The 11526-nt window shown below is 36.8% G+C and overlaps 2 protein-coding genes across 4 annotated transcripts; both read left to right on the forward strand.

The window, feature by feature from the left end:
- Nucleotides 1-703: 703 nt before the first annotated feature.
- LOC113304967 (AUGMIN subunit 4-like) lies at nucleotides 704-9495 on the forward strand. Of its 3 annotated transcripts, none has more exons than XM_026554092.1 (14): nucleotides 704-863; nucleotides 5289-5631; nucleotides 5785-5832; nucleotides 5989-6114; nucleotides 6219-6554; nucleotides 6641-6740; nucleotides 6849-6894; nucleotides 7440-7533; nucleotides 7681-7752; nucleotides 7848-7906; nucleotides 8554-8622; nucleotides 8719-8770; nucleotides 8931-9008; nucleotides 9082-9495. In XM_026554092.1, the coding sequence occupies exons 2-14, from the start codon at nucleotides 5503-5505 to the stop codon at nucleotides 9151-9153; spliced, it is 1281 nt and encodes a 426-aa protein (XP_026409877.1). In that variant the 5' UTR covers nucleotides 704-863; nucleotides 5289-5502; the 3' UTR covers nucleotides 9154-9495. The 3 variants fall into 3 exon arrangements, with proteins under 3 accessions (XP_026409877.1, XP_026409871.1, XP_026409883.1); XM_026554086.1 differs by lacking the exon at nucleotides 704-863 and adding an exon at nucleotides 3644-5049; XM_026554098.1 differs by lacking the exon at nucleotides 704-863 and having other exon boundaries at nucleotides 5101-5631.
- Nucleotides 9496-9997: 502 nt separating this feature from the next.
- LOC113304981 (protein translation factor SUI1 homolog) lies at nucleotides 9998-11214 on the forward strand. Its single transcript, XM_026554104.1, has 3 exons — nucleotides 9998-10090; nucleotides 10303-10367; nucleotides 10747-11214. Exons 2-3 carry the CDS (start codon nucleotides 10331-10333, stop codon nucleotides 11046-11048), a joined length of 339 nt encoding a protein of 112 aa, XP_026409889.1. The 5' UTR covers nucleotides 9998-10090; nucleotides 10303-10330; the 3' UTR covers nucleotides 11049-11214.
- Nucleotides 11215-11526: the final 312 nt, after the last annotated feature.

Here is an 11526-nt window from a genome sequence, read left to right on the forward strand (position 1 = left end):
ATCTTCATCCTCAAATATGCCTTGATCTCTGCTCAACCCTCACGATCTCATAATTTAATTTCATCTGTCAAAACTTTCAGAATCGCCAGAGGCGAAGAACAGAAGAAGAAAGAAAGGGAAGTAGGAAACTGAAACCCTAACCGGCTAACTCTTAGTTTATATATCCCCTTTAATCTAACGGCTAATACTGATCCTTATCCCCCAAATCTAACGGTTTATATAATTCGGGACTTTCGGTCCGGTACGGCACGGTACTTGTATTGGACCGTGTACCTCCCAGACCTCGGTTCCTATTTTTGGGACCGGTACTTGTACCTTGTACCTCGGTTCGGTCCAAAACCAGGTACGGTTCCACCGGTTCCGGTTCGGTCCGTCGGTCCGGTTCGGTTCCTGTGCACCCTTATCCGTACCCGCAATTTCCACCCTACCACCAGTATTTTACCTGTATCTTATCCTACCTGCCATTTGATGGGTAGAGTGACGGTTAAATATTTCTTGACCCGCCGTCGAATGGGTAGGATGACGGGTAAAACTCAAACATTATCCTACCCTACCCGCCTAATATATTGAAAGACCAAGTAACCCCTCCATTCCTTTTTTTCTCCTTCCCATTGTTTTCGGTGTTTTTAAACATATCAGGGGTAAACTGTAAACTTCAATTATCTCTCTCTTCTTTATTCCTCTCCCCGAATCAAACACAGAAAATCCCAGCCCCTTTATTCCCAGTTCTAAGTCCCTTACTCTTCTCAGTTATTTTTTTTTCATCTTTCATTTTTAGGGTCTCTGTTAAAACCCTTTACTCAGTTGGTTCGTCGACATCCTAATTCCTGCCCTCCTTCACCAAGACATTGTTCCAGTCTTAGGTAATCCCATAATCACGTAATTATCATTTGTTTTTAAATAATTTGAATGGGTTTTTCTTTTTATATCTGAAATGTGTTGTATTGCTTGGTGATTTCATTTGTATTTGAAGAAATACTTTGAAATTGAATGAATTAATGGTACTGAATGAAGAAACTAATGGTACTGAATTTTATGGTAGATGAAGAAATTAACATGCACTTTAACTGATTGATGAAATTTCTCATAGGAATTTAATTTGTTCCACATGGAGGACGATTTGTATACCGGAATGAATTAGTATGGTGAGACTTGTTCCGGTATATTTGAATATTATATCATAGATAGGTTAGGGTAGTTCTATTATTGGTATTGTTTTGGTTCTGCGATTGGTGCCCTTTATTTTTTCTTATGATCAACCCGGTAGGAATTACTTAGGAACAGATGAGTTTTAAACTTTTTACCACTTCACTATAGAGGCGTTTGCATTAGACCCAATATTGACTGTTATAGAGAGACGATACACAAGTTTTGAGTACAAACTTTATTGTGTCGGCAGGTCACCAATATATCATTAGTCTGAGAGCACAATTTTCTTTTTTTTTCTTCTTCTTATAACCAACTACACATTGAGCACCACATTAGCATTCTCAGATATGGGAATAGCTTGTGGCGTGTTTATTTCTAGTGGATTTTCGTTAGTACAATTGGTCTAGCCCGATCTTGTTGATCGTTGTCTTCTGTTTCAGAACAAACAATCTGGGTTTATTAACTCTGTAGAAGGAGTTTATAGCGTATACCTAAAACCAATTTGGATTTTGATAGAGGAAACCTGGCTTGGCAAGAGATAGAACTGTAGATAACAATTAAATAGGTCGAGGTTCCCATTGTCAATATCGGAGAAGAGTATTGGTATTGATATTCTTTTGAGACCTTACGCATACTCGGTTTTTTCAAGCCATAACGAGTTGATACCAGGAATCGGGTTAGCATAGCATAACACCATTAGGAAGTGTGGTGGTTCTGAATTTCCTATTTGTTGTAGAATCCTTTGAGGTCTCTTGGTCTGCAACAACAAAGGGACATGTAGAGTAAACTTTTATTTCTTACCGCAAGTGTAAAAGAGAAAATCTTTGATAGAAAAGCCCGGATAAGATTTTAAATATAAGGGTTGAGCTAGTGTACTTCCTCTATCAGGTATTGACCTGAATAATGAGATGAGCTGTAGTGTATAATCTGAAACAAAAGAGAACACTTGATTATGTAGCTGATCATGGATTAGTTTCTATCTCGTCGATAACGGTACTTATTTCTTGTTTCCTTATGCAGAAATATTTAACTTCTAGTTCCCCCCTTAACGGGAATACATATTGGCCATATTAAAAATCTCAGCGGCTAATTTCGGTTATATGCTTGTGTTATGTACCGGAATGAGAAAGCAATTCTAAATGCTGCTCTTCAGTTGTCTATTATTTTTCTGTTTCACATTTTGTTATGAATTTTAGGTGTTGTAAGTGAGCGCAAGTCGACAAAGAACAGGGGTAAGTGAAGCTTTTCCTTTTCCTGCATCCGAATCTTTGTAAATACTACTTTTGGTTCCAAGACTTGATTCTAGTGTTGGCACATGTCTAGTTCCCGCCAACCATCAGATATTTCAAAAGTTTATTTTTCATGTGTAGGAGTTACTAGTTAGTAAAAGATAAGATTGCGTGGTGGTTTGCACAAAGAATCCCATCTAGCAACAGTTCTTGTATAGCGGTCTTTGGGTTTCAGTTTACGAAAAATATGACTGGGTCTTTCATATTCCATCTCTTCATTAGATATCTCCAGTAAGTAAGTGAAAGTTAAGAGTTGCTTGTCAGCAACACTTTATAATGCTTGTCATCAAGCCTATTTGGTTTGTTGAATGCTAGAATATCCTTACGAAAATAACCATAGGAACATACATAAGGATACTAAAATCAGAGCTTGTGAGTGATTGGCGTTGACATGTAGTGTACCGCATAATACATAAGAATACCCTTACATGGATCAGCTCATCAGCATCATTAGTAGGCCATTTTTGTAATTCTGGATTGTGCAAGCCTTTTTGAAAATCGAGTAGTATTTGCAAGTCACTAGAATCTGTCTACACAGCTCCTTTGGACCTCTACTAATGCTGTCCTTTCCTGAATAACAGTTTGGACTTTCGAGGAACTAAGAGCTAGTTGCTGCTAAGAGTGATCTAAAAGAGTGGAATTCGACTACCTACTACTGTTGCCACTAGACTGTTTGCTTAAGTTTTATCTACTGTTGGCTCCAATTATAGTTGAATCAAGTTATACAAGAAAATGTCTATCCAAAAACAAACAAAAAAACAGAACTTGGTCAAACTTTTCGACTTGAATTTAGGTGATCAAACTTTCAACTAAATTCCGACAGGTGACTTTCTGAGAGAAAAAAACCCCGCTTATACCCGCCACCCACCTACCCGACCCGCCATTTAATGGGTCGGATAAAATCCTACCCTCTGTAGCAGCGGGTAGGGTAGCGAAATAGGCCATATCCTACCCACCCTGTCCAATGTGCAGCCCTAGTTAAAAGAAGAGGAACGCTGTAATAGGTTCATTTAAAAGAAGAGGAACGCTGTAATAGGTTCATTTAAAAGTCGTTTGGATACTCATTTAAAAGTAGCTTTTTGACTTTTTTAAGTCAAAAAGTCGAAAGTTGGTTTGGAGAGTAGAAAACGACTTTTATAAGTAGAAAAGTTGCTTCTTTTTGGAGCAAAAATTCTTTGCTTCCGACTACTGAGAGAAGTAACATTTCTTTTTCTTTCCTCTTTTTCTCTCTTTCTCTTTCTCACTCATCTCACACACAACAAATTACAGAAGCTTGATTTTTTATTTCTCTTTTTAGATTATTTATTTGGGAATGCAATGTTCTGGGAGTCTTTGACTACTTATGTTTCCATTACGTGAAATTCAGTCCAATTAAGATAGGATGCAGCTTTCAAATGGTTGTTAAATGAATTGAATTGCATGTAAATTCAAATGTTTAAGAATGATTTATGAAGATTATGAATGGTTTCTAATTCATTCAAGTTCTGATTTTCATCAAAAATCAAGTCTTCAATTGAGTTTCAAAGATAGCCCATTGCATGTTTGTGAAAAGAACCTGAAATTTCTGTCCTGTTTGGCATAGACTTTTCGACACAGATATAAAACTCATTATTGTTGCTTATCATTTTTGTGTTAAGGAGGGTTTCTTAAGCTTTCTAAAGAGACCAAATATGCTGAATCCCATCCCCTAATGAATTTTCTACGAATTTTCTATTGGAGACTCTCAAAACTGAAAATTTCTGAACATGTGCTGCTGTCCTGTATGTGTAGAGACTCTTTGACACAGCTGTAAACCCCTATACTTTCTCCTATCATTTTTGTGTTAAAGAGGGATTTCTTAGCTTTCCAACAAGACCAAATTTGACAAATTTCATCGCCTAATGAATTTTGTACAATTTTTTGATTATGGACTGCCGAGACTGCAACTTTCTGAAAAACGTTATTTGTGTTCTATTTTTTCAAGGCCTTTCAACACATATGCGAACCTTGTTACTTCTGTTCATTATTTTTATGTTAAAGAAGGCTATCTTTAGTTTCAAACGAGACCAAATTCTATGAATTCCATCGTATAATGAATTTTGTACACATTTTTGATTCAAGATACCCAAAACTGATATTTACATGGATACTCATTTCAGACTGTATGTTTCACCGTTTTCAGACTGTATGTTTCACCGTTTCTTGTTGTTTTAGATTATTGTCGTACTTGCAGTTAATGTATACTTTTCCTTTTTGCGTACATGGTGGTAAACTTGGTCACTTATTATTTCCTGTACTTGAGTATTTATAAATTGAACATGGCAGTACAAAATCATCACTCTCAAAGCTTAGATTGGTACTAATATTTACAGATTTTAGAAAATATGTTTCTGTTGTGTGTTGTTGGAATAATAATCAGTTGAATTGTAAAACAACTTGGTGACTGTTGTCTACCTTTTACAAGTAGCAGTGGTCTATGTAGTCGTATAACAAGTTAATGGTAGAGAAAACTTGATTAAGGTCGGAAGATGTATGTTTTTCTCCGCCTCAAGTACGACTCCTGATCAAGTGATATGCAAATCTGATGTTCGAGTTTATGCCGCAACACTTTGTCTTGACAATTTCCTGTTTTGTAAGCAATCACATAATCCCGCTCTTTAGGTCTTGATCCATGTACATATATATGACATCCTAAAATGCTATGCAGTAATGATGTAAATCCTATCTTAAATGAAGTTGATCACTGTTGCCCTTGAATAATTATTATATTTTGATTTTTGAACTTCTAACGTTGCCAAGCTTGCTTATTGACTTTTTTGCTTATTCGCTAGGCAGTTGCCAAACTAACTTTTCTACTTTTCAACTTCTCAGAAGTAACTTCTGGAAGCAGAAGCAGATTGGCTTTCCTTTATCTCCTCCAAATTAATTCTCCTTACTGAGGAACAGTTTCGTATCAAAATTTGCCGCCAAAAGATGCTGTCTCTAGAACCTTACATGATCACCACAATCATCTCCAGTCGATTGGAGAAAATATTCTAGATTTATTAATCTTTGAGCTCTCTCATATTGTATATCTACATCAAAAATGTCGAAATTTGGAGGAGGGCAAAATTTAGCAAGTGACGCGACACAGTTAATCGAACAATTAGATCGGCATTGCTTAGCTCCTGATGGTTCTATGGTTTCCAAATCCGCTTACCACGATTTCCAACTAGTAATCATCTGCACACACACACCACCCCCCCCCCCCCCCCCCCCCCCCCCCCCCCCCCCCCTCTCTCTCTCTGTTTCGCGCAGATACATTCTCTATTTTCACAGACATCGTCTCTTAAGTGTTTCATTCGATTCTGTTTTGATGTGATTGCAGGCTAGAGAAGAAATGTCAAGAGAAAGATTGCGTTATTTAGAAGCCATGGTAAGCTAGAAAATAAGGGTTTCTTCTGATTTTGCCGGTAAAAAGAAAGGTTTTTTATGAAATTACCCAAAACTGACAAACTAGGTTTTAGAGTTTTCATTTCTGTAGTGAATTATTATTATTATTATTATTTTTTACTATCTTTAACATATGCAGGCAATTTACTGTGAGGCAAACGCGTTGATTGAAGAGTACCAACAAGCAATTTCGGTAGGGAATATTGGAGGAATTCGAGATGTTCAAGGTTTATACCCTCAGCCTGGGTTAAAATGCTCTCCTCAGGTTCGGCCAAGACCCTGATTTATAATTGAGAATGTATAAACTTTCGTTATGTAAATCTTACATTTTGCGATGGGAGTAGAATTATTTTTGTTCTGTAATTTCAGGTATATGAATCTTTGGAGCATAGGTTAGTAGTTGCAGAGGCAGCTCAAAGATTGAGACTTCCTCTTATCTCAAAAGATGGGGAAGTTCATGAGGAAGAGATTGAAAAATTGAGTATAATGTCAAGGAGTTCTCTAGATAGTACGAGTACTAGTGTAACGATTAGTTCTAGCTCCAATTCAACTAACCATGCAAATAGTGTGGCTAATAGTAATACTCTTGTTGTAAGTTCTGCGGATGCAGGGGAACCCGAAATAGGCGGGGTTCCAAATCGTTTTCTGGGGATTACACCTAGTTATTTAAGGCAAATGCAGCTTCAGCAAAGTCCCTCTATCATGGTAAGTTGAATTGAAATATACAGAAAGCAAACAAATTTTCTGGCTCTTAAAAAATATGTTTCCGACAACGGTTGATGTCATTGTAGGAAATGACAGAATATCAAATCCCACTTGGTCGTGTGGTTGAAGCTCGATTAAAGGCTAAATGTGACAAGTTAGTTGATGCTTTTTCAATGGACGGTATTGGTAAGTCTTACAATCCGTGGATGTATAAAGTCCAATTTTCATAAGTTATTTAGCTATGTGAAAGCTTCCATGTTTAAGCCTGTTGATATCGCCTTTTTCATTGTGCAGATTCATCATCCAGTGGTCAAATATCGATTTCTCGGCTTCCGGAACGGTGAATCTATTCTTATCCTTTTTTACATTTATAAGTTTCACCATTAAAATCCAAATGGTGCACTATGGCATAAGCCATTTGCCTCCTATTGTGTTATACTCCATAATGGAGGCCAAATTTTGTTGCACGCCTTTCGATCTTGCAACTATTTTGGCTGTTGTGGTAGGCGAAACAACTGATGGAAGTAACTAGTATTTGACTATTATTCTTATCCTGGTTTAACTTGATTATGTGTAGCATTATTTTACTTTGTACTGCTTTAATTTTGTTAACCAGTATTTGTACCAGGTTCTTGAGAATAACAAAGTGATTTCATGTTTGTTATTCTTCTTAGTACACTTTTATTCACTTTTTTATCCACCGCTATTTTGTACCATCACCTGTTTGGTACTTTAAGTACATTTGCTAATAGGAAGCATACAAGAATGTTGATTTGGTTAGCACGATGTATCTTTTTAAGTTATAACTATGTCTAACTGTATGTTTTATTCTGATTTTGATGTGTAGCTTATGTCAATATATTTCTCCATTTTTCATGTCCTCAGGGTAAAATTGATCACTGAGGAAATCGAAAGGGAAGAGGCTGCTTTGCGGGAGGATCTTTATGCTGCAGATAGGAAGTTTGCGGAATACTACAGTGTACGTGAATACTCTCTTGCTCTTTTCAATCACCACCGTCTTTAACTTCTGTCTAGTTGAACTGGTGCCTTGATTTCATCTTCCTTGATTACGCTGTTAGTTATTACCTATGTATAACCTGCACGTATTATCATTTTCTTGATAAAGGTCCTAGAGCAGATACTTGGGGTGCTTATTAAGCTTGTCAAGGATTTAAAGCTACAACACCAACATCAATATGTAAGCTCTTTTAGTATCTATAACGTTGCCATTTCTATTTTATTTTAAGTTATTTGCGTAGAATTGTTTCTAATTTGTATTGTTTATTTTAATAGGATGAATTACGAAAAACGTGGTTGTGCAAAAGGTGTGAGACAATGAATGCCAAACTGAGGTTATGCTCCAACAATTAATCTTCTTCTCAGTAAACTTTCGATTTTCTTTTGTATATCCGGCATGGATCCTTTATAGAGTTTAGCAAATAGTAACAAGATTCTTAGTTGTATAGATGTGTGGAAGTCGCTCTGGCACTTTTAGTTTTGTATAGGATTCTTAAATTTGGAATATCTGTAATTTAGTGTCCATGTTGAAGTTTAATTTCATTTCTCTGTTATAGTTTACTTCCCAGTCTAATAGATCTAAAGTTCGCGTCTTGAAATCTGAACAAGACTGCGATCTATCGTGATCATCTTGTAACAATTTCTAGACCTCACTGTTCAATTATCTATTGCCCTAAACTCATACCAAGGTTCTTGAACCACATTAGAAGTGATAAATCTCGGCCCAACTTGAAAACATTGAGAAAGTCATCTATGATCTACCTGCTGTTTATACTTCATGCCCCTGAGTTAGTCTGGTGATTGTGTAGTTTCTTGTTCGAACAATCTTGTAGGTTCTCGTAACTTTTTTTTTTCTCTGGAAAATAAAATTGTTACACCCTATATGTGATGGTTATATTGCAGAATTCATGTGTCATAGATTTCCATGCTTTTTAGTTAGTCTGATGTTTGCATGTCCCTTTGTGTCTGATCTTGGTCCTAGAGTTCTGGAACATCTTCTCCTGCGTGACATGTACACTCCAGATTCCATACCAGCTCTTCATAAGATCAGGTGTGTGCTCTATGATGCAAAATATTGTACTGTCGGATGTTCTTTTTCCAGTTAACAAGGTAGTTTGACTAGTGAACATACAACTCTTATTCGCAGGAAATATCTTGTAGAGGCAACAGAAGAAGCTTCTATTGCTTACAATAAGGCGGTATGATTTGTATTCTACAATTAGCTTATTTTTATGCATTTTAAAGCCCAAGCTGCTATAAGTTAATCTCTGAAAAGCGATGGACCTGTCAATGTGATTTCTGCTCGTCCTTTCATCTGTACAACTTCAATCCAAGCTCAGTATGCTTCTTGCACTGTAGGTAACTCGGCTCCGTGAATACCAAGGCGTTGATCTTCACTTTGATAACATTGCGAGACAATATCATGAAATTGTCAAGGTACTCTAGATTCTCTTCTGTGGTTCCTTTAATCTTGATAATAGTTAGTAATATGTCGACATACTCTTTACAGAAATTAGAAGGTATGCAGTGGACGATTCACCAAGTTGAAATGGATCTCAAACGCAGCACAGGAAGTGGTTAAATTGATCTTGTTTTAGATGTTAACTTCTGTCTCGGAAATGCTTGTTGATGTATGATTGCTGTCACACAAATCGTGTACTGGAAACTCTTCGGTGACTCTTTAGTCTTTACTAAAGTACGGAAAGTTACTGTGTATATCTTCGAGGATTAGTTGGTTTCCTTGATTTGTATCTAAATTCTGATGGCTGGAGGGAAAGGCCAAAAATCGATTTGCCTGGGTGTTGTGTTTAAAAACGTACAGGAATGTTTTCTGATTCAGCGCAATCAATTGTCGTCACTGTAAGTATAAAGCGTAGATGAAAGTTTAAAATATCAGCAAATTAAGCGCGAGGTGTTTTATGAATTCCGAAGTTCAATTGAATCCATTTCTCTAAAAAATTCCATTCAAATTGGAATACAAGGCAACAGCTCCTTGCTTCTTTATCCTCGCTTGGAATGATTTCATATGCAAGTTCATTTTTAATTCTACTAGTACCTGCCGTGAGAGAACACTTATAGCGGGTTGCTGATGATCTATAGTTTTTTTTTTTCCCCTGAAGATTGATAGTTGCTGATGCAAAGTTTTGGCTATGGAAATATGGGATAAGATTGCCAACTCGTAACGCGTATTCTAAAAGCATAAAAATAACAAACAGATTCGGGACGTCTCTTACACGGAACGTAACTCTTTTGTTCTCGATTCTTCGAGGAAGGTTTGCGGGACCCGCATAGAATCTGTACCCACACACTTCCACCATCCAAGGTGCGTGAACTGTACGCCATGAGTAGATTACGGACGTCATGTGCCACGTGAATTATCATGATCGTTAGATGTAGTTTTTGAAAACCGGCATTATAAAGATTCTAAAGAAACCTTATGAATAGGGGTCTCTCGTCTTGGAAATTGTCATAAAACATTCACGCTTCTTTCTTTTGCAATCTCATCGCTCTCCTTACAGGTAATTGATCTGATCTCTTTCAATTCTTTTTGAATTAGAATTAGGGTTTTGTTTTTGTAAGGTTTTGTTTTTGTAAATTTGGTATTCCGCTTCTTTGAATTGTTAGTTATCGATTTTAGTTAATGGAAAAATGTCCTTGGCCTCTGTTTAATTTTGTTGTATATATTGAATTCGAATCTTACGAGATGATTTTCTTCTTTTGTTTGTTTCAGTTTTTGATTGAATTAGTCAGCTACTTTCATGGTTGAACTCGACATCCAGATCCCTTCCTCTTTTGGTAAGTAATTTCCTTAACAATTTTGATGATTAGATCAATTCAATTGTTAAGAAAATCATGTCAGATTTTAATATAACACCATAAACTTGCTTTCAATTCACTGATTATCCCTGAATTAGCTGTTGGTTCTCTTGTCACTTGGTTTGAAGAGCTAAGGTTGTCCTGTTTTACGCCTATGCAAGACTCAAAAAGGAATTTTAGCCCTGTTGTCTACCTCTATTTTGTGTTAGTCCATTGTTTCATGTTTTTGAGTAGCAGTTGTGTGCTTGAGGCTATTGATTTTGATTTCTATTGTTTTCTTAATGTCTGTGCTGTAACTTCGTCACTTAAATTATGATTGTGGGACGGGAACTTATTGAATTTTGGTTGTTGGTTGCAGATCCATTTGCTGAAGATATCAACTCAGGTGCCGCTGGGGCGAAAGAGTATGTGCATATCCGTATACAGCAAAGGAACGGAAAAAAGAGCCTTACAACAGTACAAGGACTGAATAAGGAATTCAGCTACGACAGGATTCTCAAGGACCTGAAGAAGGAATTTTGCTGCAATGGTACCGTCGTGCAGGACAAAGTCTTGGGGAAAGTTATTCAACTTCAAGGTGATCAGCGCAAAAATGTCTCTGATTTCCTTGTGAAGGCTGGTATTGCACAGAAGGACAATATCAAAGTACATGGTTTTTAAGCACTTGAATGTGTCGGACTTAGTATCTTTGTGGTTAGCTAGTTGGTTTGTTTCATTTTAATTTGTCTGCAGTTCTTTTCTTTTACGGTTTGGTGGTAGTATGTGATTGAGACGATGGATTGTTGGAACCATATCTTTATTAATAAGAATTTAATTTTCGGAACCATATGCTCTTTTTGTTTTTCGTTTTTCGTTTTTCCTTCTTTTAAAGATCTGCTCATGGGCTACATGGCACTACAGAAGTACTAAGTCGTAGAAAGTGTTGCTGCAATCTTATTCAAAGATTTCCCGAGTTAAGTCAAATAGCAGTCAAATAGCCATCCTTACGTTCTCATCTTGGCCCCTTAATGACTCAGACTCGGATTCCTCCCTCAATGACTCAGACTCGGATTCCTCCCCACCAATAGATAGAGACAAATGGGAATAACCAAACCACATCTCCAAAATGCCAATACGATGCAGCTGCTTCAAAGCCAAC

The sequence above is a fragment of the Papaver somniferum genome, chromosome 1 (genome assembly GCF_003573695.1).
Source record: "Papaver somniferum cultivar HN1 chromosome 1, ASM357369v1, whole genome shotgun sequence".
In the NCBI taxonomy this organism is placed as follows: Eukaryota; Viridiplantae; Streptophyta; class Magnoliopsida; order Ranunculales; family Papaveraceae; genus Papaver; species Papaver somniferum.

Excerpts from the sequence above, each read along its gene's own strand:
- LOC113304967 (XM_026554092.1), top strand. The coding sequence starts at position 5,503 with ATGTCGAAATTTGGAGGAGGGCAAAATTTAGCAAGTGACGCGACACAG. Across the intron at positions 6,115-6,218 it reads GGTTAAAATGCTCTCCTCAG|GTATATGAATCTTTGGAGCA; the intron begins GTTCGGCCAAGA and ends CTGTAATTTCAG. Across the intron at positions 6,555-6,640 it reads AGCAAAGTCCCTCTATCATG|GAAATGACAGAATATCAAAT; the intron begins GTAAGTTGAATT and ends ATGTCATTGTAG.
- LOC113304981 (XM_026554104.1), top strand. The coding sequence starts at position 10,331 with ATGGTTGAACTCGACATCCAGATCCCTTCCTCTTTTG. Across the intron at positions 10,368-10,746 it reads CCAGATCCCTTCCTCTTTTG|ATCCATTTGCTGAAGATATC; the intron begins GTAAGTAATTTC and ends TGTTGGTTGCAG.